The sequence below is a fragment of the Pocillopora damicornis genome, chromosome 3 (genome assembly GCF_964200805.1).
Source record: "Pocillopora damicornis chromosome 3, jaPocDami1.2, whole genome shotgun sequence".
NCBI classification, from domain to species: domain Eukaryota; kingdom Metazoa; phylum Cnidaria; class Anthozoa; order Scleractinia; family Pocilloporidae; genus Pocillopora; species Pocillopora damicornis.
Window position 1 is genome coordinate 16,307,235 of NC_142672.1, and position 25,070 is coordinate 16,332,304.

The following is a 25,070-nucleotide window of genomic DNA, read 5'->3' on the forward strand; positions in this document are numbered from 1 at the left end:
CTTGTTCATGTCTTGTCGCTGCCTTTCCATCCCTGACACGAAAGATTTAATAGGCTCTATCTCTTTATCTTGCTCTTTGGCTGTAGCTCTCCTACGCTTCTTTTTGTGATCCCTTCTAGCTTCTGGGCTCATTTCTTGACCCGCGGACTCAATAGCGGCAGAGACCGCTTCACTTGTCCCAGCTTCGGCCACGTGTTGTAATGCCACTACATCCCTGCAGCCAAGAACAGAATCTATTTCTTCATAGAAGAAAGATTGCCTTCTGTGTCCTCCAGTCTGTTTACTATTCCAATACTCGACGATTTTGTACCGCTCGATGAGAAAATTTATCTTCTTACATTTATCGCCCGTGCGCTTGGTTCCAAACTTACGATTTAACTCGCGCGCAATTTCTTCCCACATTTTTCGTGCATCTTTTCTCTCCAGTAGCTCGTGATCTCTTTTGAGAATTTCGAGCAGGGCTTGTGGATCGCTTACACTCTCACGAGAAGCCGAAAAATGGAACCCCCCACAATAAACACACTACGATGGATCTCTTTTTTGTGTAGTTTGAGACCCATTATGCGAGAATAGGGTTGAATTAGTCGGCCTTCTCATCGGGGTCTCTTTGTTTCTCTCTAAATGTTCATTCGCATTTACACCATCGCTGATCTCTCGGGCCTCAACTTTCTTTCGGATGACATTTACCTCGTGCGCGGTGCTTCTGATTTCGGTCGGTGATTTCGACATTATTACTGGGATGGAGAGACTTCCATACTGACTAGAACTTGCTCCCAAATAATCTAGACCACGCATATTAATGCTTATCTAATCGTACCCAAAGCGAAGCTGGGCGGTGTTTTCATTTATACATACAAGAATTTTGAGAATTTCATACACGTGTTTCGAAATAATGTTCTAAGGCCAAAACTTTTACTCAGAATATCTGCTGCAGATTTGAAATTGGCCTCAGTTCTTGGAAACCCTTAAATTGAACGCGCGGCTTGACCTTCCAATAACGCGTACAAATGATGAAATTTATCGATCAGAGTTAGCTGCGGGTTTGTGTGAATGGAACCGTTGAAACTGTCCCAGAAGTTTTGCCATTACGTAATATCACCTTGGAATTTTGGCAAAACGAGTCTCGGCAATTTTGCTCTTGGTTGGTGAGCCAAAGGATAAACGTAGCTCGGATTAGCGTTCTCTCTAATGCTGCCGTCATTACTATTAGGCAATGCTAAATTCGTACCTTGTGGTTGATTAAGAGTCGCAGAAACTCCAGCTTGTATCGTCGGTTCCATTCCAAGCCCAGCTACGCTCCCCGGTCCATGAAGAGTTTGTTCGTTTTCTAAATCCACAGGTTGTTGAAGAGTAGATGCTTGTAATGTGAAGGGGGAGGTTTCGTGTCCATGCGTTGTCTTTATTTTGTCGCTAGAATCTTGACTTGTTGCGTCCTTAACAGCTCGAATCTTCGAGAGAACTCGCAGATTCATTTCTTCGGCTAGTTCACTTTCTGCTCCGATTTCGTCCACGTTACAAACTTCGATAATTTCTTCGTCCAGAGATTTCGCTAAGTCGAGTTTTGCGCCCAATAATTCCACGATGACATGTAGGCGTGGCGTATCCAATTATCCTGTTGCAGTAATCATCTGCTTCCTTCATAAGTTTAGTTGACACAGCTCGATTGCCGCTGCGCTTGGCGCGGGTTAGTGTTAATTCCTCTGACATACTTCGTTCTGACATGCCTCGTTCGTTCCTCTGACATACTTCGTTCATACTTCCATTTCATAAATCGATTTGTGTTCTCCAAAACGTACTCGCTTTCATTAACAACAACCGAATTTTGAATGACACACACACAAATCATACAGGACTGAAATATTAAACCGAACTTGTCATTCTTCCATTACAAGAAGTCACATTATCCAATTTCACTCGGATACTGAGATAAATGGGTTATTCATATTTTAGGGCAAACGTTTATCAAGAAAATTCTTAGCCTGGCGCGAATTATAATTTTCATCAGCAATCTATAAATGGCATCGAAAGACAATTGAAAACCCACACAGCCGTCAAGCAACCGACCATGCGACGAACGCATTGCAGATATGAAAAAGGCAATTCAAACTCTAGAATCACAGGAGCCATTTAACAACGCTCGATGTTCAGAATGCGTTTTTAAGGGGTCTTTTAATTTTTTTTTTTTGCCGCAAAAGTAAAATTTTCTAGCATGATAGTCAAAACGGCCTTTCGCTCGAAAGGCGGCATTTGGAGAAAATTCTATATTATGGTATATGGTAATTAGGTATTGAAGACTGAATTGGATCATCGTGAACTTCTCAAAGTCGTGACTCGAACTGTATTCAAGTGTTGTGTTATTTAGTTGCGCTATAATTGGCCATGAATTCAAATAGGGGTCTTGGTTTTGGAGTGTTTTTCAAGTGCGAAAACCTGAATCCTGAACCAGTCTTTCGAGGGGTCTCAGTTTTCGAGGGATCTTACGTCTCAGCTTTCTTGACACCATTACATCAAAGCTGATTGAGATACCTTCTGCAAGTGAGAAATATTCCTGCTGAGAGAACTTTTGCTGCAGTTTTCATAGTTGAGTATGCAAAAAGTCATTGATTAGTCTTAGAGCGTGATGGAACCAGATACTAGCTCCGTATTGTCTCTCTTTAAATTTCTGTCTCTTATCTTTATTGGCTTATCGAAATTCAAAGCGATCACATAGGCTTCGTCAGAAGAGTATATTCAGTTACCAATTTTTAGTTCCCTTTGATTTTCATTACGATACCCAAAATAATTACCGTGACACAGTCTTTTGCCTCTTAAGAACGCTATCAGAAGATAAAATACATGTATTTCAGGTTCAACGCAGACTTTCTTTACCTCGATCTGCGGGTTATGATCTTTAATACGCTATATCATATATCGATTGCATGTATCTATACAGTTAAAGTTGCACTAAGCGGTCGTCCACGCTTTAAGTGACTGTTCAATACAGGTGGAAGACAGTGCGAACAGGCCGTTGGAACTCACTCAAAGGTGACTACGACCGCTTAACAGTGGTGAAAATTACCGCAATTAAGGGGAGAGAAATTTGAGACGGTGACAACAGGGTGACTGCTTAATAAGCTGCCGCTTAATGCAGGTTCGACTGTACTTACCAGTTGTTACTGTAAATACTTGGCACTGCTATTGATAACTATACTGCCTGTTGGTAATAAGAACATAATGTCAGTTTCAAGGTGATTGTTTTAAATAAGGCCAATTAGTAAATAATGTTACATTCTGAGTTTGTAAACAAAACAAATGTAAGGTTGAGTTTCTGAGAAAACAATGAAATAAAAGTAAACCATGTGAGTCAACATTGAATATCACCTGCTATGTGTGAAGAACTTTCTTTTTTATGAGGAAAAGTATCTTGAAAATAATAAAATGTCCTTTACTTTATCAGTGAGGACCATAGAAAGAAAGAATGATAAGCAGGTGAGGTTTCTCATTACAATTATTAAAAAATAAACTATACCTTTAACGAATAATCATATTAAACTAGCTTTATAAGCACTTCGTATGTCTATTTCTAAGAGTCTATTTCTCACATCCTACTTGGTAGTGTAACGTGAACGGACAAGATCACTCCACTAAGACAGAGTCACCGCAAGTTAAAACATGTACGTGGAAAGTTGGGTATAAGGGTTTCACTGACAATACGAACAGCGAGGTACTGGGGTCTTTAACCAAAGTTATGTAATATTTGGTTTGCGGTCCCTTAATTGCACAATGGCCAAGGCATACAGAGGATTCATGTTAGCCGATGATAAAAGTGATGTCATGAACTTGATAACAGGCTGTATTGGTTCAAGCTCTCGACGCGAATTAGGACTTCACGCGTAGATGCAAGAGTATTTCTCATTCTCTATAACACTCTATATTTTATCGTCACTCAGGCCGATGACCTCCCGTGTGAAAAAGACCTCATATTCGAAATGATTCCCTGGTGACCTTGTCGCGGCTGAAAATTATTTAGAAAATTTTAGTTTAACAAGCCTGGGTGGCTGCCAGTTCCCTTCGAGCTCCCTCTCGTTTTCTTTTTCATGTAAATAACGTTTTCAATAACTTTTTGGATGAGACCCTGTTATTTTGTAGACATGGAAAGTCCAAGTCTAATGACCAAGTCCAACTTTCCGCTTTTTAATCAACTGTTTCTCTAAACAGAGGGTCCCAATAGGTTTTTCGGGATCCGGGATTGGGCTTATTTGAAGGCCGGGATCAGGGAATTCAGAGGGGAGCGAGATGCGGGATTGTTATCATGAACGGGACACGGGAATCGGTGATTTTGAGGAGCAGGATTCGGGAAATAATCACTTAAACGAACTGATAGCGGGATGTCCGTTAACGATAATTTTTTAAGAAAGTGATCTACTCAGTCCATGAAAAGTACCTGGCGTACAGGTTCCCTTGCATTCAATAGGCGGTCGGGCTGCTCAGCGACACCTTTCAGTTATTGCGCGGGAATGGAAATTCTATCAGCAGCGAAGTTACCGAGTTACCAAAAGTCTTCAATGGCCCACAGGGTAACGTGGCATCTGACTGTTGCGTCAACTGAAAGACTTAACGGCCTTGAAAACCTTCAGCAAGTCTCAGAATTTTACCGATATGACGCTCTTAACCCTTTTTTCTTTTCCTTTTTGCCCTTGTTTCTCGGTTTGCCAGTGACTTCCACCAAAATTTGTCCTCCGTGCTTTAAAAGCAAGGTGCTGTAGCTATGTTCAGACCTGATCAGTGCACGTGTATTGTAGCTTCAAATAGACATTAAAGCACATATGTCATCTTCAGTAATCTTTCCGATCCAACAATGCTGGTGAGTACTACGTCACCGCACCACAAAAAAAACATATATTAACCATCCCTCGATATAACGAACATTTTGGTTGTTTTTCCGCAAATTCGTTAAATCGAGGTTTTCGATAAAACAAACCCTAGATATAACGAATTAATTTCTCCAGTCCCTTGGCACTTGGTAAAATCGAGGTTCCACTGAACCAGTAATTTAACCGTTACCACCTGTACCGATGGCACCACAGAGCATACAGAAGATGAGGGAATGGGCGAAAACATTTGTTGCAGAAGCAAAAGTAAACATTTGTTGCAGTGCGTCAGCGCTCTGCCACACAGAGACAAGGGCGGCAAGAGTTTGAACTCCCCGTCGTACCTCTATCAGAGAGAAATTCAGCCAGGCGAACTGGTCAGCCTCGAATGCTCGGACTTCGAGGAGCATCACGAAAATAGCGGGAAACAAAACGAAGAGGAAGATGGAATATTAGAGCGCGATTCCCCGCGTGATGATGGTGACACTCCATCTTTGGAAAGAGAGGCTGATTTTTACCTTGGAGGAGGTTCCCGCTTCGAAAGAAGTATTCGCTTCACTTTGATATTGACCTGTCTTTACGAATACTTTTCTCCGAAATCGAAGTTAAACGGAAGGAAGTCGTTAACTTTACTAACGTACGATAATCGTGTAAAACTTTTAAAACTTCTAAAATGAACGATATCGTCATTTTGGTGAAAATAGACAAACTTACGCCTTACGGTGACCGTAGACTTCAACGGATCAACGCTGGTTGAGAAAATCATCGCCACCGAATAGGCCCTCTTACGTTGAATGGACTAAGACAGCATTTCATGATCGGAATCGGGATTAGCCGGTATAAACCGTCGGGATTGCGGGATTGAAAGAAAATTTTAGTCGGGATCGCGGGATTGAAGAACCCTGTTGGAGACCCTCTAAGTAAGCTTACACTGTCGAAAACGACGAATCCTTGTAAGATAAATTACCTTTCTTGGAAACCGTAAAGACAATTCTAAAGAGAAAACTGAGTGATTTATTTTGCATCAAAACGCTTCCTTACATTTTGTTAGTGTCGTCATTTCGTTGACTTTATCACAGATTAACATTGTTATTCTCTTGTTTACGCTTGCGCAGCAAAGTATTCTCCACCATCATGTCAAACAAACTTTCATCTGTAAAACCTGAATCCTTGGCGACTGTATTTACAACGCTCTGTGGACTAAAGGAACAGAATAAATTGCATTCTAGGAGGAATGGATTTCCTTCAATGTCGACTCGGAAGTCGAATAAACCAAAATCCTGTAAACCTAACTCTCGAAAAGCTCGGCAACTTTGTTGTTGAATACGATGAATCAGCTTCTCCTCTTTTCTGGGATCAAGGAACCATGGTTTATTTTCAGGAGATTTGCCTAGAATGAAAACAAACATAGAGTCAAGCAAATTGTTAATACAGTCTGGTTGAAAACTTTTCCCCTGAAATAGTATCATGAGTGTTAACGAAGATACTTGATGACTACTGGATGAGTTTCTTGTTATAGGCAGCAATTTAAACGTGAGACAATAGTAATCGAGAAGTCTCAGAGGAATCACTTCATATATTATTCGAAATAAAAAATTCGCAATTTAAGACGCGCTAACGTGGGGCATAGCCACGGGTCAAGTCTTCTGACTACCGAACAAATTGCTTAATCTAAAAGAGAGATTAATATTCACTCGAGTTCTGTCCTAAAGCCAAGTTCGCAGTCCTCACTTGAACAAAAAAAGCAAGCAGACGAAAGGCAGAAAAAAAACGAAAAGTTGTGCGAGAACTTTTCCAACAAACGGAAAGTCAGAACGGAGGAATTAAGGAAAGGGGAAAGGAAAAACATGAATGTTGACGTATCTGAGCTTATCTGTTAAAAAAGTAATATGCCATAGATTGAAGCTGGCGAATCTAGACTATGCTGAGTTTGTTAGATTGAATTTTTTTGCACTGAGCCATCATCTTCGGAGGCATCTATAATTTGGGGTCGCTTTTCCCACAAAGATACTTCTTATGGAAAGCTATAATGGACAAAAGAGATAGAGAATTTTTTCATCGAGTCGAGATTTTTTTTTTTTTTTCGCGTCGAGAATCTTTTTTTCTGAGCCGAGAATTTTTTTTCATGAATTCGAGAATTTTGTCATCCAGACGAGAATTTTTACTTCGAGTCGAGAATATTTTTGCCGAGTCGAGAATAATTTCTTCATGTCCTGAATTCTGACAATCAGTCGAGGAATTTTTTCTGGAGTCTAGATTTTTTTGTCGAATCGAAATTTTTTCTTATCGAATCGAGAATACCCAATATGTCATGCCGTCATTTGCCGCCAAAATGATCAAACAATATGGCGGTTTGCAGATCTGTTGCTGTCGTTTTTCAAGTTGCTGACGGTACTGTTAATTAAATAATTAGCAATGGCAAGGTAATGTCCAATTCTATGATTGCCATCGTCTGCCAGTGGATCAGACACTAGGCATTTTATGTCATCTGTTTGATTGTCAGTCAGTTGAATGATGCTTTCAGGCACAGAAACCATGTTATCTCTCTCGGTACTGGCCACAGGTCCATCAGGATCAACACCATACAGGGAAATATTAACTATATCAATGTCATGCACCCCAGAGGGAACAAACTCAGAGTACCAGAGTGCCAGGGGGGACGTGCTTGCCATAGTAGGTAGACCATGGTGATTCCAGTGGGAAATAAACTCATCCAAAGATGCCTGAATGGCCCGAACGTTAAGATAGTAAAAGACAAACAAATCACAATCATCATGTGCGTCAAGAATGCCAGTAATTTCCATAAAAATGAATAGATCAACGTGAAGTGAGGAAACAACCCTGTTAACCTCTGTTCAAAGCCTCTCTATCCTTTGATTGTGCATGCTGCATCCAGCTATGGAGCTTTCTCTATTTAGCCCCTTCTGATTAATCATGAATCGAGTAACATTCACGTTTCCAACGCCCCTATCTCTTCTAACTCGTGATGGAATTCCACATTCTTGTATTCCATCCATAAAGTATTGCAATACTGTACCTGCTAGGTTGTTGGTGAAACACTTTATGTAAACTATTGCTCTACTATACCCCTTAATACAACCGTACAAAACAAACCTCCAGTGGATTAACTTGGGATTTGGGTCAATGAGCCATTAATGGTTTGGTTTTTTAACATTATGCAGACGTCATTGAATTGCATATCTGTGCATTATGGCGTGGTTTACAGGATCAATTCTTTGTAATGCTTCCCGGATTTTTCACCTCTGAACATAAATGCCACGTAGTCTTAAAGCTTCTTGTACATATGTTTCACCAGAGGAAGGCCGCGTTATTCGTAAGATATCTTTTACATTCCAATCAAGTTCCTCTTCATTAACCTCGCTGTAATCAAGAATACCAAATTCTGTTGTTCTTCTGAACAGAGTCCTGGCACTAACACCTGAACACTTTACAATAACTGCCTACTGCATACCAGTGCTTCGAAGTACATCAATTCGTTCTGCTGTAATGTTGTATTTTGGTCTTCCTAATGAACTTCTTTCGCGGTAAGGTACACTACGAAACTTAGCACTGACTTGAAAAGAAGCAGTATTTTTATGCCTGATGTGGTTTAGTAACTCCCGCAAGAAGTGTGGAAGGTCGTCAACCAGCACTTTTATCTCTAAAAAGCCTTGGACATTGGCGAGAACTAAAGAAAACGCTGCGATTATTTCAACAAAGCCTTCCAAGCGATCGTGTTTACATTCCATTTTTCTCTCGTTTCCTGGAGCTGTGCATCGTTATATATGGGAAATGCAATCCTGTATAGACAACAGAAACCTCTCCAAGTCCTCCACATTACCGTCAGCAACTTGAAGAACGACAACGATGTATAAAAAGGCTACGTAACCAACAGATCTACAAACTGCCCTATCGTTTGATCGTTTTGGCGGCAACTCGGGTGTTCTCGACTTGATGAAAAGATTTTCGACTCAGAAAAATTCTAAACTAGTTGTCAGAATTCGACTCGAAGAAATAATTCTCGACTGGCTTGCCATAACTTGTAGAGCAGGGATCTACTCCTGCAAAACATTTAAGCCTCTCGCCGTTTTTTTTTTCTTTTTTTTTTTCATTTATTTATTCTCAGCACTAAGGGAATCGTAATAACCTCGCAAAGATTGCACGCAATCGCCTTCGACGACCGCCATGTTGTTTTACCCGGTATGCAAAATGGCGGCATACGTACGGTTGCTGTGGGATCACGTGACGCATACAAGACCTCCGCTATTTGGGATTCAAAAAATTTATGGGCAGGGAACCCAAGTAGCCTGACGACGCCCTGAAAATGTGGCTTCGTAGCACATATGTTAATTACCGGTGTTGTTGGTGGAATTAAAGACGTTTATCTCCAGTACTTACCAACAGGTAATCCTTTTTCATTGCAGCTGAGTTTGTCTTCAGTTCTTCGAATGTCATTTTCTCGTACTTTATACTCGATGCACGACAAAGCTTTTAATTCTCCATTTGCTGCTGATTCAACAACAGCGCAGCGAATTTCCCGTCCCTCTATGTAACTGCCGAAAAAAAATTAAGGAGGAAACGAAATAGAAAATCATTGAATAGGATTAATTTTTTTAACTGTAAAACGTCATAAGGCTGCAAAATTACACATAGTCTCTACGCAAGGCGTGTGGCCCCACTCCAATGAATACAAAGGAGGGGTCGAATTATTATGATAGAGTAATCTACTATGTTACAGGAAAGCCCCACAAGTCTGCATTCCGAAAATAGCTTGTTCAAAGTCTAAAGCCTGCTTGGTACACTAGTAAGATTTGCAGCCTCTTGTTTAGTGTCCCGCCAAAACTTACTTCGTACTTCAGAGTGACCCGTTGTTTCTTTTTAACAATTCAAGCCAATTTCACAGGAAAACGCGAACGACCAAGTCGGGATTGGTTTTCGCTTTACCATTTGATTGGTCGAGAAGGTGGTACGATTATTTTTACCAATTACAAAGCATACTAAAGAAAAAAACTAATGTCAACTCGGATTACTTTCGACAAGCAATTAAAATTGCTTTCTTTTAATTCATGCATGTCTCAAACCTCATTGAGAACCATCTGATCTAAGAGCTAACAAACTTAAGCTTTAAGGCTTTTTCAGGAGATGCACAAACTTTTTTCAAGAAAAACGTCTGTGAATAAACAGGTTTCCTCGTATTTTGAGTCACTTACAGTCAAATTTACACAAGTATTTTGAATGCTTCCATGTATTTAAACAAATGCTTTCATCGACAAGTCAGATTCATCCGATTTTGGATCCGACTTACAGTTTCCTTCATATATAAGCTTGACAACAACTTGGCCTATCGGCATATCAATATCATCACGGTCAAAACAGCCAAACCATGTTCACTCCTACACGCTTTCTCGACTACAACACTTACTCAACGACAATACTACCTTTCAATGATCACATGGTCTGAATACGATAACGCATGCTCAATAGCTGCGTTGAGCAATTTGGAGTCTTTCACTAATCGCACTGCTTTGGTGTCTTCTCCTTGACTTGCTTTGACAACACATGGATACCTAACTTGTTCAGACTCTAGAGGGTCACCTGTAGCAAAAGAATTCTCAAAGTCAATCCGATTTAAATTACCAATCATTTTTTATTTGTCGGTGGTGAGTTACTAGCGTCAACAAAGCTTCGTAGTCTCATAGTAAAACGGTGTAAAATTAATGCAAATTGTTACAATTAATTTTTTAATTCACAGTGGTGCTATCAAGAGAGGGAAGATTTGGTAAGGTATGAGTCGGGTCCAATTTGAAACTGATCTCTTTTCTATAAGTCCGTTTTCCAACACCTTAAGCTACTCAGTGTTCTGTACATTTTTTCGCTAGCCAAATGGTTTATTTTTCATTCGTAGGAAATAGCGGAGCACAGAAGCTTGGGAAGGAGTTCAAAAAGGGGTCTAAAAATATCGTTTTCCCTTACAAGAGTGTCGCTTCTACCTTTTTGGTAAATAAATCCATCAGGGCATGAAACATCGCCGTAAGAGACAAAAACACCGCGTGTAATGAGTTTGTCCATGGAAAGATATCGCGACTCTACTGATCCACCCACTAATGGAATATCCAATGCATCAAAGAGCGCCCTGTGGATAAGAAAACGAAAAGCCTCTGTCAGTATTAAAGATAAGAGATCTCTGTATTGTATGGAGGAAACTACTTCAGTTACTATTCTCTTTGATTCATGTAAGGTTACCTTTATGTTCTCCACAATATTTCTAAAAGTAATGAAGATTTCTTTCAAATGGAAGGCCATGAAGGCTAATTTGTATACACACAATGAATGAAAATCATGTGCACCATTTTGAAAGAGATCTATTTACTGATCCTTTTGCAATATCAAAAGAATCGAAGTGTGCCCTATGACAGGGGCGTAGAACAGTGCGTAAGATCATCAGCAGACGTAAGGATTTAACGTTTAGTAGCGAAACAAACGACTCAATTCGCGTAAACTAACTTGTTCCGTGCAAAACACGAGAATAAAAAATTTATAAGAACTCGCAAAATGACGCAAAAGTCACGGAGTTAGTCATTAAAACCAGACGAGACAAACTACATCAAATTAAAACTAACAAAACCCTCAGTAAGAGATCTGACCTGTAAGTTGTCATTCCTTTTAAACAAACAAAATGGAGTAGAGCCATATCTGGTTGTATCACATGTTTAATGTGCTGCAAGGCGGCAGTGATGTCCACCTTCTTGAGACTGTTTCCTCTTTCCTCCAATTTGGTCAAATCCACGATATCAGAAAGTCTTTCCGCAAATGACCAGGAACCAGCTGGTCGCACGAGGGTGTAAACAAAATGATAATCATATTTTGGAGACTGCATTTCCTCGGGAAACGAACCCCCATACAGCATGTTTAACTTCAAGCTGAATTCATCCGAGGGTGAACCCAAAACATGTAAAATCTGAAACAATAAGAGAGTTTTTAACAGCAAGCCTCGCCTAATGTGATTCCTCAGATAACAAAGATATTGAATAGTTCTTTTAACTTTCTTCAAATGTTTCCCACCAATGTTTGTTTCGAAAATTGCAATGAAAAAGATAGGTCACCGTGCTTGCTTAAGTGATATGATGAGCTATGATGGCCCAATCTTACTCCCATTTCCCGCCAGTTATGCCTGTACAGTCGGAAAGGCAACGGGAGGCGACGGGGGAAAAATTTTTTTTATAGAAAGGAAATGATGTGTTGTAGAATGCATTTAGTCGAAAAAAGGTGACGATGGTAATGGTAATGGTTGCCGAGTTTCTTCTACCAAGAAAAAACGAGAAATGATGAAACGTAATCCACTAAGATTTTAGCCATTAGGAAGGCTGTGACGACTTGCTTACGCTCAAAACGTCGGAATCATGCACTATTATTCGTTCGTTCAAATGGCAAAAATTATCATCAACTATCATCTCGAATTTGAACATGTTCAAATTGCATGATAGTTGATAGCAGTTAGTGAAACACTCTATTTTTATATAATAACGTCTAATTTTGGGGCTGAGGATAAATGTTCCTTGGTTTTTCGCGATTTGAGCCTGAAAACGTTCTTAACATGTTCTTAGAGTTGTGTGGTATAGTATTTCAACAAATCAAATGCACTGTTTGCTGTGATGTGGTATTAAGTTGCTTGTCACATAGTTGTGAGCCTTGCTTTGATGCCGCGAACAAGATGTCCTGCAAACCAATCCTTGTTAACCTTGGCTTCACAAAAGCAAAATGAACAAAAAAAAGACGTTCTTCACTGACTCTTATGCTGGGTATTGTTGTGTACCGCAATTACCATACCCCGTGCGATTAAAATACTTCGTGCAAAGAACTGTCTCAGTGACATGCCGCGAACTTAGAATCTGCATGATTTTCTTGTATGTCTTCTGTTTGTATTCGTTTGTACAGCTTGTTGAGTCATTTTTAACTCGTGAATTGCGCGCATGCGCAAGAGCGAGTTATAGATACGATGTGGGGAATGGCATTCGCTCGCTCGCTCGATTGGTCGATTCCTGTAAACTTTTTTTTAGATTTTAGGCTTTTGAGTGCATTTGATAGTTTTTGGCGAGCAATAAACAGACGAAATGGCGACCTTTGTTGCTAAGAATAGTGGTGGGGTGAAAAAAAAAAAGCCAATGATAATCTTAAAAGAGTTTTTTTTTTGGTTTTAGTTTCAACAAGCGGCGCCAGCGACTGGCAGGCATGCAAGGATTCACACTGAAATAACAGAACAACCTTCGTTTTTTCATAAAATTGTAATTTACAATCCTTGGACTTGAAAACAATCTGAAGATTCATTGAAAATATCACTTACTGCGAAGCGCTCGGAGTTTACAGATTTTCAAAAGCTTTTTCTGTCATAGCGTGAGATTGAGGACAAAATTGATCATTACTTTTCGTCGCGTGTGGTTTTCCTGTGTGAAGCAACAGAAGATGCCGGCGACTGACGAAATAACAAGTTAACACGAAAATCAAATAACACCTAAACAGACAATTTTAGCTACCGATTTTCAGTGAATTTTTAAAGAACAATTTTCTTTTAAGTTTCAAGACAATTTGAAGATTCAACATACATACAACGTACTAAAATGCGAAAGTTACACACCACAAAATTGATAAATAGGCCTGAAATGAAATTTGATCTTGTTATTGATTATACGTTACCTGGCACGTGACTTAAATCTACCCAGGCGGAGATCCAAAATGACGGTGGCAGGCTTGGCTTAGTTATATCACTTAAAACTCGTTCCCGTTTGTCTCATTTGATAAAGAGGGAATCGTTAATGTTTTCATTAAGACAGTATTGCCTTGATTTTCTAATATTTACAACGAAAGACAGTAAATTTCACTCTTCACCCACATTTACTTCCAACCTTTTCTTTTGAACCAGAAAAAAAAATGATAGACGTTTGAAACACATGACATCATCCACCTTGTCAAATGTAATAGCATGACCATTTCAATTGCAATGCCTTCTTATCCCAACGTTACTTTGTTTCTTTGTTACATTAGCGAACACTGAACTACTGCTCGTACTCTAGATATGACAATCAACCACAAAATTCCCTAAACCAGATGACATTAAACATAATCTAAAAAATCATGTGTCAATTCACGAGCTTGCTCATGGAGCACTTTGATTATTATATCACTCTTGCACTTGTATATCAATTAGGAATCGGGTTATTAAAACCTTAAGTCTTCAATGGTAAAATGTCGTCTCTACTTCACAACAGGTTTACAATAAAGCGTTTACCTTTATTTTTTTCTTCATCCTTTGCTTCGATTAGAGTGATCTGTGGACGTACCGTCTGCCAAAATTCAAAATATCTGAGTAAATTAATTACATCACGTAAATAGCCCAAGTTTGCACCCTTGTACCATGGTTCCCAAGAATGCCCTTTTTGACGTAACAGCCTTTCCAGACCCAGTGCTTGAGATGCGCGGTCGATCCAGGTGTTCAGTTAGTAAAACAAAGCGAAATTTCGTTTTCGGGTATATAGAGATAACGTTAAAGGGGAAATATGTTATACATATACATATATATATTGATACATATATATATATATATATATAGGAAGTCTGCAAGTCGATTTTCGCGTGGAACAGTGCTCAATACGTTGAAGCAGAGCAGAATAAATATTATGAGAGGAAAAAAGGACGTAACTACATTTCCCGACAAGCCTGTTTCGTGAATCGCTTCACTCTTCAGGGGTTTGAACCCCTGAAGAGTGAAGCGATTCACGAAACAGGCTTGTCGGGAAATGTAGTTACGTCCTTTTTTCCTCTCATAATATTTATATATATATATATATAGATATTGCTCTTTGGCATACAAAGCTTTGCTTTCATGTCCAAATTGAGCACTCTACTAGGATGAGTCATTGCTGATAGCATTATGCATGCTCACTAGTTTTTCTAGTTTGAGCACTCTGGCATGGCTTAGATGATCCCACATATGTGAGATCACTTGGGGTGGCTATATGGTCTTACCTCCATCCTAGCATCAGCACTGCACTGATGAGGCCCAGAAGGCCGAAACAGTACTGTCTGCAGTTAGTTATATATATATATATATATATATATATATATATATATATATATATATATATATATATATATGCATAAATAAATATATATATATATATGTATAAATATATATATGTATTATGAGAGGAAAAAGGACGTAACTACATTTCCCGACAAGCCTGTTTCATGAATCGCTTCACTCTTCAGGGGTTTAATGAAAGAATATTCATGTGACTATCGTGTATATACTAGGAAAATTTGCATAATACGCGGTAAACTTAAAAACTTTAAAGTTCAGCTGTTGCGTAGCAACGCTTTGTTTCTGTGTCGGCATGAAGATATGAGTTCGTTACGCTTATTTAGTGATGAGAGGTCGGGTCGGTAAATTATCAGGAATTTTTCTTTTAGGCAAAGGTTGCATTTTTTACTGGAGCTGTTGTAGGGAAAGTTAGATGATAAGACGCGCCATGAAATAGAATAGTCAATGTTGTCGTTCTTGAGTGTCCAGATGTGTTTGCTAAGTTCGGTGGAGTTTTTGTGCTTGGCGTGGCGGAATGATGCGGTGTGATTTCTGTGTCTTGTTTTGAAGTCGGTTTCTGTGAGTCCAATGTATGTTTCAGAGGTGTTGTTGTCGTTCCGTGTGACGGTGGCTTGATAAATGACTGAAGATTGAAGGCAGTTACCATTGAGCGGGCAATTGTTCTTTTGTCGGCAGTTGCATGTTTTGTTGGTTCCCGTGCCGTCTTTGTTGTCTTTCGTGTAAGATGAGTGAGACGAGTGTAAGATGCGCTTGTTGTGGTTGTCAATGACCTGTTTGGTGTTGTTCATACAGCTGTAACTGATTTTGATGGTGTTGCGGTTAAATATCTTGCGGAGGCTCTGATCTTTAGGGAAATGTTTGTCGATTAGGCTGAGGAACGAACTCGTATTTTCATGCCGACACAGAAACAAAGCGTTGCTACGCAACAGCTGAACTTTAAAGTTTTTAAGTTTACCGCGTATTATGTAAATGTTCCTAGTATATACACGATAGTCACATGAATATTCTTTCATTACACCCCTGAAGAGTGAAGTGATTCACGAAACAGGCTTGTCGGGAAATGTAGTTGCGTCCTTTTTTCCTCTCGTTATATTTATTCTGCTCTGCTTCAACGTATTGAGCACTGTTCCACGCGAAAATCGACTTGCAGACTTCCTCTATATATATATATATATATATATATATATATATATATATATTTATACATACATACATATATAAATATATATATATATATATATATATATATATAACTAACTGCAGACAGTACTGTTTCGGCCTTCTGGGCCTCATCAGTGCAGTGCTGATGCTAGGATGGACGTAAGGCTATATAGCCACCCCAAGTAATCTCACACGTGTGGTATCATCTAAGCCATGCCAGAGTGCTCAAACTAGATAAACTAGTGAGCATGCATAATGCTAGCAGCAATGACTCATCCTAGTAGAGTGCTCAATTTGGACATGAAAGCAAAGCTTTGTATGCCAAAGAGCTATATATATATATATATATATATATATATATATATATATATGTATATGTATGTTTGTATGTATCTATTTATTTATTGATTGATTATCTTGACGTCCAGCCGCATGAAGCCCAAGCTTACACAGTGAGCCTCTGTGGACCCCCGCGACTCTGTGAATATGCAAATATATATTCACTTGCGAATTCCAACAAAAACCGAAAGACCTTGACACTGTTTAAAAGTTCGTTTCGGGTATAAAGAGAAATATGTTTTAATTTTCTTTGACGTCCAACTTAACTGTGGGACATTCACCGTCCACGGGTACGTAATATCTACAGAAGCAATCAGCAGTCACCCACCCCAAGCGTGAAAAATTCAACCATAATTTGAAAGCTCTAAGGGTTTGGGTTCGGCGATGTCCGGGTAACACCTCATCCGAAGGCTCCCAGCAAACCTTTAAGCTGGAATCGGCGACACCTGTGACACATTGTCATCGCGTAACTTACTGTCATATAATTTCCTGTGTGTATTGTGTTTACGCGTAAAATACCTGAGATTGTTTATACGTTTCATTGGTTGTATTGCGTACTTGTGGTTGATGTTTCTACCGTTGCGGAATGTTGTGTGATTATTTCGAGTAATTTGTCGAGTTTTGTGTAGAAATTAAGTCCTAGAGATCAATGTAAACATATCTACATATTCCGCTGGTTCCGGAAGCCCCTCGCCGGGAAATAACTCAGTACAGTTTTATTAGCTGTATTTATGTGTGAACAGCCTGTTTTCGTACATGTGAAGGTTTTTTAAAAAACAAATTACGGCGGCTGAAAATATACGTTCTCAAAGGAGAAAAGTCGTTGTCAACGGAAATGGAAATTGTCTTTTTACCGAGCTGCGACTCTTTGGAGGGATGAAACAAGCAATGAGAAGCACGAGGAGATCAGTAGGTCGAGATCTAGTTTGTTTCAGAAAAATCCCAAGATTTTTCAGCTGCCACTCCTCGCTAACTAACCTTGTAGTTAACTCCTAGTCAAATATAAACACAGTCTCGGTTCGAAAATGAAGCGATCTTCGCAATGACGAACATACTTGAGCAGTGGTGAAAATAAGGCCTGAAAAGAATTCAGGACTAATAGGGATTTGAACCCATGACCTCCGCGATACCGCTGCAACGCTCTGCCAACTGAACTAACAAGTCAACTGGGAGCTGGTCATTATTTTGGTTCCAAATAAACCCTTGAAGTGGTGAATAAACGAATGTAAATATATGAAAGTCATACATTTGAACTGCGGATAAAAACGTGAATAAGCCGTCACTACGTATAGTTACTAATCTTACCTGCTTTTTCCAAATCAAGCAACATTTTAGTTAACTTTCTTTGAGTTCTAAACAAAATTTCAAGTCCAAATTTCCGTTCTTTTATTCAACTCTTTCTCTAAGTAAGCTTACACTGTCGAAGACGACGCATCATTGTAAGATAATTCCCTTTCTTGGAAACTAAAGACAATTCTAAGAGAAAACTGAGTGATTCATTTTGTATCACAACGCTTCCTTAGATTTTGTTAGTGTCGTCATTTCGTTGACTTTATCACAGATTAAAATTGTTATTCTCTTGTTGACGCTTGCGCAGCAAAGTATTCTCCACCATCATGTCAAACAAACTTTCATCTGTAAAACCTGAATCCTTGGCAACTATATTGACAACGCTCTGTGGACCAAAGGAACAGAATAAATTGCATTCTAGGAGGAATGGATTTCCTTCAACGTCTACTCGGAAGTCGAATAAACCAAAATCCTGTAAACTCAACCCTCGAAAAGCTCGGCAACTTTGTTGTTGAATACGATGAATCAGCTTCTCCTCTTTTCTGGGATCAAGGAACCATGGTTTATTTTCAGGAGATTTGCCTAGAATGAAAACAAACATAGAATCAAGCAAATTGTTAAGAGGACATCAGTGCAAAAATCAAACAAAAATGAAATTTTTATGGCAAGAGTCAAAAACTCAAATTGTCTTAATTTTTGCACACAAGTATACCCTAGTAAGACAAGAAAGACTGTGTATTTTTTTTCCCTCAAATATGTTGTTATTTTCGAGAAAAACGAACTTTTCGCTTTCACCCTCTGGAATCGATGGATCGGGTCATAACAGGTCGAAAATTGAACACTTTCACTCGCTTCGCATTTCAAAGATATTACGTCTAGGGAAATCTAACCAACGTGAGCTCTTTCATAGACTCTTTTTCTTCTGTATAATGTAAGTTGTGTAGGAATTGGTTGCTTAGAAGCTTTTAGCCATGTAAAAAAACAATGCGCTCCCTTCCGTTACAAAAAAATGTCGGTGAAGAAAACCTCTTTGTTCACCATGTGCCATTATTCAGAATTCCACAAAATTACGTATGTAAATTTCTGAAGGAATGATCTTCAAGATGACGTAAAGTTTTCTTTGGGCAAATGTTTTCTCGCGACGCAGAAAACTCTTCAAAGTAGCACACCGAAGACACAAAATCACGCCATATGTTGATTGCGTGACCAAAGAGTAAGGAGCATTCCTGCATTTGAAATTACTCAAAATCGTACAGGAGAACGTTTTCAGAAACAAATAACAAATTTATACCCAGTTTTGTTAAATTAATTTGTCTATTATCATTTGAAGTTTGTTTCTGCAGAGATATTGTGCCATCGTTCTGTCTAGTATGATTATGCACCAGTGCCAGCAACGGTATTCGATTAAAAAACTTTGTAGTTCTCTCGCATACTAATCTTAAGTTTCTGCCCCTTGTTTGACTTGCTAACCCGTGCCTTTTAACTAGCCTATGGAAAACGAAAATTCACAAAATGTTACCTTACAGAGGCCCTTGCAGGAGTTAAGTGAGGGCTTGCATGACCTAATTTGCTTAATTGCGGTACGAGTCGTCGTGCTCGTGTGACAGAATAATTTGGACCTACGAGTGGAGTCGGTCGACGTCATTTGAATAGGCACAAATACGAGGAAAAGAAATAATGTGTGTAGATATCCATTTAGCTCTGAGTTTTCCTAAATTCGTACTCGTGTTATTTTTTTTCTGCGTGAGTAAAACTATGATGTTTGTTGACTTTTCTACTTAAAAGCGAGACAATTAATTGAATTAACAAAACTTAATAAACACTCCTCCATTCGATTTTTCTCACGTGAAACTAATAAATATATGTTATTTGCCGGCTGGGAGGTCTTGAAAATACTGCCCGAGGCCGTACTGCCTACGGCCTCGGGCAGTATTTTCAAGACCGAGGTCACAGTTTTTCACCATACGGACCGACCCTTAGCCGGTAAATAACATATTTATTGTTTTTAAACTTGACGAAATTCTTTCCGAAAGAACCCGAATGATTTATGGCCGTAAATACGGCAAGATCTTTCATAAACTGAACAATTTTTGAGTGAGTAAATGGTAGTTAAAATAGAGGTGATGCAAATTTAAGAGAGATGCCTCAGCGAAACATTTTCATTTCCATAACGATAAAGGTGATTTAAAAGGCTTCCAAACAAACTTTGAAACATTATTTTTACAAGTATCTGTCACAATTTGATACCTGTCAATTAGAGAGCGCGCAAGAAAAAAAAAGCGTAGGAATATTTGAAAACCAACAAAACTAGTTTGGCAAGGACTGTCACGACAATGCTTTCTTCGAAATCAGTTAATGATCTAAGGGAAAGTATTATTCACTCTCATCGACCATTCATTCATGTAAGAAGATTTACCTCTGTTCATTAAGTAAACGGCGAGGAAAGTAATTGTGAGTAAATTCAATTTTTTTATTTTGAAGTTGTGAGAGTTTGCTCGTTTTTTTGCTGTAATGGCGTGTTTAACTCTGATCTTTCCTTCACAAAAACTAAATTCGAACGGCACACTCCAACGAGATACAAGGGAATGTAATGCGGCCTTTTCTCAAAAAATTCCTTCAATTTCTGTTGTGCAATTTCAGGTACAAATGTCCAAATTGAACGGAATTGGAAAGACTCACCAGAAGCGTATATTTGTTGTAGAACTTAAATTAAAACTTCGCTCGCTCTTTCACTATGAACAAATTGCTCGAGAAAATTCAGATATTAAATGAATGAAAGTTCCATCGTTCAGTTTAACTGTATCCAAATACCTCACGTTTCAACTTTCTGGGTACTTTTTGTGAACGATTAAAATTAATTGCAGACGGTTTTTAGGCCGCTTGTCAACCAACGTAATGACACTATTGTTTATACAAATTCATTCTGAAACCAATATTTTTCTGTCAACCAAAGTGATTTGATAGAGAGAAAAGAGAGGATTCATAAGTTATTTATCGGCTTGAGGTAGTGACCGACGTGTTTGCTTAAAAATACTGCCCAGCCGGAAAACGAGGTATGTTTATGAAAAATGACAACGAAAGTTGGGATGTACTCGGCGACTAACGAAAGCGTTACCGTGGCCCGTGGGCAGAGATAGGAAAATACTGACCGGGTAAAGAACCAATCAGATTGCAAGATTCGTTACCGTGCCCTCTAAAAAAACAATAAATATATGTTATTTGCCGGCTGGGAGGTCCGTATGGTGAAAAACTGTGACCGAGGTCTTGAAAATGCTGCCCGAGGCCGTAGGCCTCGGGCAGCATTTTCAAGACCTCGGTCACAGTTTTTCACCATACGGACCGACCCTTAGCCGGTAAATAACATATTTATTGTTTTTAAACTTGACGAAATTCTTTCCGAAAGAACCCGAATGATTTATGGCCGTAAATACGGCAAGATCTTCCATAAACTGAACAATTTTTGAGTGAGTAAATGGTAGTTAAAATAGAGGTGATGCAAATTTAAGAGAGATGCCTCAGCGAAACATTTTCAATTCGGTAACGATAAAGGTGATTTAAAAGGCTTCCAAACAAACTTTGAAACATTATTTTTACAAGTATCTGTCACAATCTGACACCTGTCAATTAGAGAGCGCGCAAGAAAAAAAAAATGCGTAGGAACATTTGAAAACCAACAGAACTAGTTTGGCAAGGACTGTCACGACAATGTTTTCTTCGAAATCAGTTAATGATCTAACGGAAAGTATTATTCACTCTCATCGACCATTCATTCATGTACGAAGATTTACCTCTGTTCATTAAGTAAACGGCGAGGAAAGTAATTGTGAGTAAATTCAATTTTTTTATTTTGAAGTTGTGAGAGTTTGCTCGTTTGTTTGCTGTAATAGCGTGTTTAACTCTGATCTTTCCTTCACAAAAACTAAATTCGAACGGCACACTCCAACGAGATACAAGGGAATGTAATGCGGCCTTTTCTCAAAAAATTCCTTCAATTTCTGTTGTGCAAATTAAGGTACAAATGTCCAAATTGAACGGAATTGGAAAGACTCACCAGAAGCGTATATTTGTTGTAGAACTTAAATTAAAACTTCGCTCGCTCTTTCACTATGAACAAATTGCTCGAGAAAATTCAGATATTAAATGGATGAAAGTTCCATCGTTCAGTTTAACTGTAACCAAATACCTCACGTTTCAACTTTCTGGGTACTTTTTGTGAACGATTAAAATTAATTGCAGACGGTTTTTAGGCCGCTTGTCAACCAACGTAATGACACTATTGTTTATACAAATTCATTCTGAAACCAATATTTTTCTGTCAACCAAAGTGATTTGATAGAGAGAAAAGAGAGGATTCATAAGTTATTTATCGGCTTGAGGTAGTGACCGACGTGTTTGCTTAAAAATACTGCCCAGCCGGAAAACGAGGTATGTTTATGAAAAATGACAACGAAAGTTGGGATGTACTCGGCGACTCACGAAAGCGTTACCGTGGCCCGTGGGCAGAGATAGGAAAATACTGACCGGGTAAAGAACCAATCAGATTGTAAGATTCGTTACCGTGCCCTCTAAAAAAACAATAAAAAGAATTATTTCCCGCCCCCTTTGAATCGAAGGTCTCGCTTATGAATGAAATGGAAGCTTCTAGCTCGTTCAAGTTTATGGTTGGAAGTGCTAGCTCGTACGACCGACAAGACAGGAGTAAATTATTTGAGGTGGTCCCCTTGGTGTCGTGCAATAAGGATGTACAGGGTCATAAAAGTGCTTGGTGTTTTGCCGGAGTTAAGAACGAGAGTGAACTTAACCTTGCCCGAGCAGGTATTTTTTACATGAGTGCAAAGGATATAAACGCCTTAACAATCTGTCCTTTCCACCGTTCTGAGCTTGGCGAAGGAGCCAGAATACCTTCAGAATTCCAAATGATTGTAGGGATGTCAGCCCTGATCTCTCTAGAAATCGGGAGAGCAGGAAGTGGGAGGCACAACCGATACGAAAGAGGATTTGGCCTTTGTGACTCTACAGTCCAAACAAAGCATAAATTCCTAGAAAGCGCATTTACTGCGTTCAACAAACCAGGACGAGTCCAGACCAGACGTCATCGATGAGCTAGATGAAACTTCTGCCCTGCTGGTCTTAGACCGGGCAATGAAATATCTACCAAAGAAATTTAGGGAGAGCCAAACAGACTGGTTTGGTAAGAGAGATCTGCCATGGCATATCACGGTTGCGACGAGAAAGGGAAATGATGGTAAGATTGAGATGATGACATTTGTGCACTTATTTGAGACGTGTAACTAGGACAGTTCTGCAGTTCTTGCCATACTTAACGACGTCTTTCGTCGACTGAAGGATGTCATGCCCATTTACAATCCATTTATCTTAGACAAGACAACGCCGGGTATTACCACTGCGCTTTAACCCTGGTTACAGCCAGCGAAGTAGCAGAGATCCCCAAGGAGGGAAGGGATCTTGCGATCGGAAAGCTGCAACGATCAAATCCCATATGGCCATCCATTTGAATTCAGGCCACGATATAGAGTCGTTATCTCAAATGCAGGAGGCAATAGAATCATTTGGGGGTGTCCCTGGAGTAGAAGCAGTGTTGTGCAGGCCTCCTTTGTCTTCCATCAAAAAGCCAGTGAAATGGGATGTTGTGAGCTTGGTCAACAACGTTCAGTATGGCGAGGAAGGTGTCAGAGTATGGAGATCCGGCTACAAAATTCATTCCTTGGAGCAAGTTTCATGTTCCTGACCAGGACGAAGTTTCAACACTTGAATGCAGTGCAGCAAGCGAAAACATAAAAGCTAATTTTGTTCCTATCAAGCCGAGACGAACTGAGTTTGCTAAAACATCTCAAAAGCACTAAGACAGCACTGATGAAGGTACCGATGATTCAAGTGAAGAATCGCGCGATTCCACAACTAAAATATTTTTTTCTGCTCGGAAGAGGGTTCCATTAAGTCCTATCAACGCCATTCGTCTTTACAGAAGCATCTCGAATGTGGGAGACACAAAGATGTTCTTGAATATGAAACTCTTTATGACCGCGCCGTGCTGGGGTATGCTTTTAGACTGGAGAAGGGACCGAGTGCTGTGCCGCAACTGCTGGACACGGAATCCACCCGTCATCGTCTGTAGCTTTTCTTGAAATGGGATAGGCCCTAAAGCAGAGTCGTTCTCGCAATCCCGTTTCACTGATAAGCAAAAGGACTACTTGATAGCCAAGTTTGAGACTGGAGAACAAACGGGACAAAAGGCAGGTGCTGCAAGTGTCTCAAGATTAATGAGGTCTGAGAAAGACGAAAACGGCGAGCAGCTATTTGACTGCTCTGAGTTTCTTAAATTGCTGAAATTTTTTAGAAGCGCCAAAAATGTTATTTGCTGTTAAGAGCAGTGACAGTTAAGACAAGCGAAATTGACTCTTTCGCGGTTAATTAAGTTTTGTAAATTTAATTGTCTTGCCTATACGTCACAAAGCGAACAGACATTGCGGTAATTAAAAAGTGTTTTCACTCCAGCAGAAAAAATCAACTTGGGTAAAAATAAAGGCAAAATCAGAGCCAAATGGATACTTAGACTTGCTTTTTCCTTTTTTACGTAATTGTGCTTATTTTAGAAAATGACCGTCGAGCGACCATAACTGCAATTATGCTAATTGGGTCATGCAAGCCCTCACTTAGTCCACTTAATTCTTGCAAAAACCTCCCTTTGAAAATTCTGTTGGTTTTTATCGAGTGCTAGTTAGAAGGCATGGGTAAGCATATAGAGAAAGTTAAACAATGGACAGAAACTTAAGATTCGTATGCAAGAGAACAGCAAAGTTTTTAATCGCATCCGTTACTGGTACTGGTGCATAATCGTACCAGACAGAACGATGGCGGAACATCTCTGTAGAAACAAACTTCAAATGATAAAGGGCAACGTAATTTGACAAAACTGGTTATGGCTATGTCATATGTTTCTGAAAAAGTTCTACTGTTCAATCCGAAGTCATTTCGAAGGCAGGAATGCTCCTTAACTCTTTGGTCACGCAATCAACATATTGCGTGATTTTATGTCTTCCGTGCGCTACTTAGAAGAGTTTCCTGCGTCGCAAGAAAACATTTGCCCAAAGAAAACTTCACGTCATCTTGAAGATCATTCCTTCAGAAATTTACATACGTAATTTTGTGGAATTCTGAATAATGGCACATGGTGAACAAAGAGGTTTTCTTCACCGACATTTTTTTGTAACGGAAGAGAGCACATTGCTTTTTCGCATGGCCAAAAGCTTCTAAGCAACCAATTCCTACATAACTTACATCTTACAGAAGACGAAGAGTCTATAGAGCTCACG

At 39.3% G+C, this 25,070-nt stretch overlaps 1 protein-coding gene and 1 pseudogene across 3 annotated transcripts in view; both read right to left on the reverse strand.

Moving 5' to 3' along the window:
• Window positions 1–5,868: 5,868 nt before the first annotated feature.
• The window catches only part of LOC149048512 (uncharacterized), a 93,861-nt gene continuing 74,659 nt past the window's right edge, over window positions 5,869–25,070 (reverse strand). For 2 of the 3 annotated variants that reach the window (XM_089198786.1, XM_089198785.1), the window contains 5 exons: window positions 11,495–11,808; window positions 10,841–10,983; window positions 10,289–10,445; window positions 9,249–9,403; window positions 5,869–6,240 (listed from right to left, as the gene is read on the reverse strand). In XM_089198786.1, coding sequence (XP_089054912.1) covers window positions 5,924–6,240; window positions 9,249–9,403; window positions 10,289–10,445; window positions 10,841–10,983; window positions 11,495–11,808 — 1,086 coding nt within the window. In that variant the 3' untranslated portion in view covers window positions 5,869–5,923. Of the gene's footprint in view, window positions 6,241–9,248; window positions 9,404–10,288; window positions 10,446–10,840; window positions 10,984–11,494; window positions 11,809–14,133; window positions 14,299–25,070 lie in introns of those variants that run through there. The other variant, XM_089198788.1, reaches the window with a different exon arrangement.
• Window positions 6,247–7,786, reverse strand: LOC149048513 (uncharacterized; annotated as a pseudogene).